The sequence below is a fragment of the Chiloscyllium plagiosum genome, chromosome 2 (genome assembly GCF_004010195.1).
Source record: "Chiloscyllium plagiosum isolate BGI_BamShark_2017 chromosome 2, ASM401019v2, whole genome shotgun sequence".
Lineage (NCBI taxonomy): Eukaryota > Metazoa > Chordata > Chondrichthyes > Orectolobiformes > Hemiscylliidae > Chiloscyllium > Chiloscyllium plagiosum.
In genome coordinates this window covers 84416053-84419753 of record NC_057711.1, presented here as the reverse complement: position 1 = coordinate 84419753, position 3701 = coordinate 84416053, and the positions used below count along the sequence as shown (strand labels likewise).

The window sequence follows — 3701 nt, the reverse complement described above, 5'->3', positions numbered from 1 at the left end:
CCCTTTCCCTCCTTCACTCCTCCCTGACCCCCATCCTCCTCCTTCTCTCTCTCTGTCTCTCATTCCCTCCCCTAATCTTTACAATATGTCTGGCTCTATACTGAGAGCCTCTATTAGAGCTGTCGGTGCCAGGAGACGGCTAGTTCCCACAAGAGCAGCTCTCACTTTGGTAAGTTATATCGCTCTCTTTAAATATCGCTGTTCCAGAACCGGGGCCCCCGGGGGGATCGGCCGGGTCAGCCCGGGGGGATCGGCCGGGTCAGCCCGGGGGGATCGGCCGGGTCAGCCAGCGGCCCCGGGGGGATCGGCCGGGTCAGCCAGCGGCCCCGGGTCAGTGGGAAGGTTGGAAGCAGCTCCGGTTGGTTTAGTTGTAGTGTTGCCACTGTTCTTAGGTGGTCGGTCTCCTGTCAGAACGTGGAACTGCAGATGTTTGGAGAAGGGGGAATCTTGTTTTTATTTTACGTAATGGTTGGTAAAAAGGGCTACTCACTAAGAGAGAGTTGGGCGAGGGGAAAAGGAGCTTTCTTCATGGTAACCTTAGCCGGTGTGGGAATTGGACCCACGCTTGTTGGCATCCGTCTCGTTCACAAACCAGTTAACTGAGCAAACAGACCGCTCCTCCCGCCGAGTTAATGCTATCGCCGTACACCACGATTCGCATGGTGTTGATATTGTTGTCATACTTTATTCAAACCCCTCCCTTCTGTCAAGCATACTTTCAAAAAATGCAAAGTGATAGAAGTACTGGACAAGTCAGGCTGCATCTGTAGAGCGAGGAAACGAAATTTACGTTTCAGGTTATGACCTTTCAGATCACTTTACGTTCGCTCTTGGGAAGAAACTCTTCCAGTATTCGTTTCGAGAAGGCCAAAATACAAGCGCAGGGATGTATTGCTGAGGCTGTATGAGGCACTGTCTGTTTGGCCAGACTGCAGTTAGAATATTTAAGTAGTTTTGGGCACTGTAATTAAGGAATGATGTGCTGACCTTTGATGGAATACAGAGGCGGTTCACAAGAAAGATCCCAGCAATGAAGTGCTTGCCATTGAGCTTGCTGAGTCTGTACTTGGAGCTTAGAAGGATAAGGGGGTGGGGGAAGGGAAAATCTGATTGAAACTTACAGTATACTGAGAGGCTGGACAGAGTGGAGGGAGGCAAACTGTTTCCACCAGCAGGATTGATTAGAGCCCAAGGACACACCTTAGAGTGAAGGGCCAACTCTTTTGAACTGAGATGAGGAGCAATTTCTTCGGCCAGAGGACAGTGAACCAAGTTTCTACTTTGCAACAGTGCCAAAACGACTCATCGAGTCATGACATCCTAACTGAATGTTACAAAGGTGAGCCATTCCTCCTCAACTCTTTCCTCCATGACACCATCTGATTATGACTTTGCTTATTTGTTGCTAAAACCCTCGTTCATGCTATTGATACTTCTAGATTGGATTATTCCAACATCCCTGGTGAATCTTCCACATCCTACTAACCTCTAAAGTCATGAATTGCGATACTTCATTTATGATTTGATAGACACAAATGGAATAGGTAACTATATATAGCTGGATGATGATGGAGAACTATAGAAGGAGAATTATGTGATTTACTGTGTAAAAGACTGAGAAGGCTGGTGGATAGCTTATTCTTGTCACAGTCACATACGATGTTATTTGCTTCTTGGATAAAAATTTCATTTGGTTTTGCGTAGGGGCAGAAATCTTCATTAGAAGAGGTGAGAGAACCATTAACAACATCAACACAGACGCCAGATTTTGTGAGAAAAAAGTTGAGATAATAGGAAATAGGTCCTATGGACAAGATGCCTTGGAGGGATTATGAGGGCAGAGAAGGAAGAAATTAGAAGGAGACCAGTTCATGGCTAGGACAAGCAGAAGCTTTGGAGGAAGTGTTGTCCTGAGAAGTAGCGAAAGCGAGGGATATGACTGAGGTTGCTGATATGTTCTTCTTAACTTTTTATGATAAAGAAATACAAACATAAAAACAATATTCTTCATATATTGAAGTTTGGTGGACAGGAAAAGAAAATTTAAAAAGATTTCTTGCAATAAAGAAAAAAAAACAGGGCTATCTTGGCATTTCATAAAGATCCTAGAATAGTAAATGGTTTTCACGTTTGGGAGAAGCCCCCAATAGTCCAATCAGATCTGATATTGCATAGTTAAACCAAGTCTGAAGAGGGATCACTGGACTTGAAACATGAAAGCATTCTGTACAAACAAAATAGCAGCTGGACCTGCTGAGGTTTTGCAGCAATTTCTTTCTTTCTTTTGTCTGGGTTAAACCAGTTGTTTAGCATATTCACAGAAGTCTATATCTAATGGACTTCAAGGAGCAGAACTGAGAGAAGGGCCATGCTGAAAAAGTCATTTTAATAGGATTGAAGGTGGCGTTGGGCGTTGAAAATTTGATTGTGAAGATCAGTAACTGCAGAAATGGTGTGGTCTAAGGAGCTGAGAAATTGAAATTGCATCTGGGAGAGAGAAGGAAATAGGGTTTGGAGGGGGAAATAAATTGTAGATGACAACTTATACAGTAAAAGCATCAGAAATAATCTTATCTACAATCAATAGAGGTGAGTAACGCCACAAGATAGTCAAGTAGTTCACCACAAATATGAATAATGGGTAATTTTACATCGAGGGTGAGACTAAAGAAGGATAGGGGAGCATTGAGTTCAGGAGAGAAAATTGAAAATGAGAATGAATTGAAAATTAAAATCACCTAGCTACTCAGTCCTGCGTTGCTATCAGACAGAAACTGGGAAGAAGATAAGGGATGTGTTGCACGCTGGGCAACAGCATTTCAACTGAGAGGTGAGGGCTTCAACAGGATTAAAGTGCTGAAAGCAAAAAAAAAACTGCAAAGAAGTAAGGGGACCAACCATACTGAGGCTGTTAGATTCAAATAGTGTGGTACTGGAAAAGTTCACCTGGTCCAGTAGCATCTGTGGATACAAAACAGAATTAATGTTTCAAGTCCAGTGATCCTTCTTCAGATCTGGTTTAACTGTGCCATTTCAGACCATATTGGACTATTGGGTCAGTTCCCTAATGTGAAAACCATTTACTATTCTAGGGTCTTTATGGAATGCCAAGATTTTTTTTTTCCCCTTGACCTGTGCGGACTTGTTTTTTTTCATTGTTGCAAGAAATCTCCTGCTCCTTAGATGTTGTCTGACCTGCTGTGCTTTTCCAGTGCCCTAAAGGAGCCTTCCATATCCATCAAAATTTTACCTGCGCATCCACTAATATCATTTATTGTATCCGTTGCTCCCGATGCGGTCTCCTCTACATTGGGGAGACTGGGCGCCTACTAGCAGAGCGCTTTAGGGAACATCTCTGAGACACCCGCACCAATCAACCAAATCGCCCTGTGGCCCAACATTTCAACTCCCCCTCCCACTCTGCCGAGGACATGGAGATCCTGGGCCTCCTTCACCGCCGCTCCCTCACCGCCAGACGCCTGGAGGAAGAACACCTCATCTTCCGCCTCGGAACACTTCAACCCCAGGGCATCAATGTGGACCAACAGCTTCCTCATTTCCCCTTCCCCCACCTCATCCTCGTTTCAAACTTCCAGTCGCCTTGACCTGTCCGGACTTGTCGGACCTGCCCAGCTCCTTTTCCACCTATCCACTCCACCCTCCTCTCTGACCTATCACCTTCATCTCCTCCCCCACTCACC

At 44.9% G+C, this 3701-nt stretch overlaps 1 protein-coding gene across 1 annotated transcript in view; it reads left to right on the top strand.

The window, feature by feature from the left end:
• Nucleotides 1–3701, top strand: part of isca1 (iron-sulfur cluster assembly 1) — a 40539-nt gene continuing 36838 nt past the window's right edge. The window contains exon 1 of the mRNA XM_043713256.1: nt 1–169. Coding sequence (XP_043569191.1) covers nt 86–169 — 84 coding nt within the window. The 5' untranslated portion in view covers nt 1–85. The remainder of the gene's footprint in view (nt 170–3701) is intronic.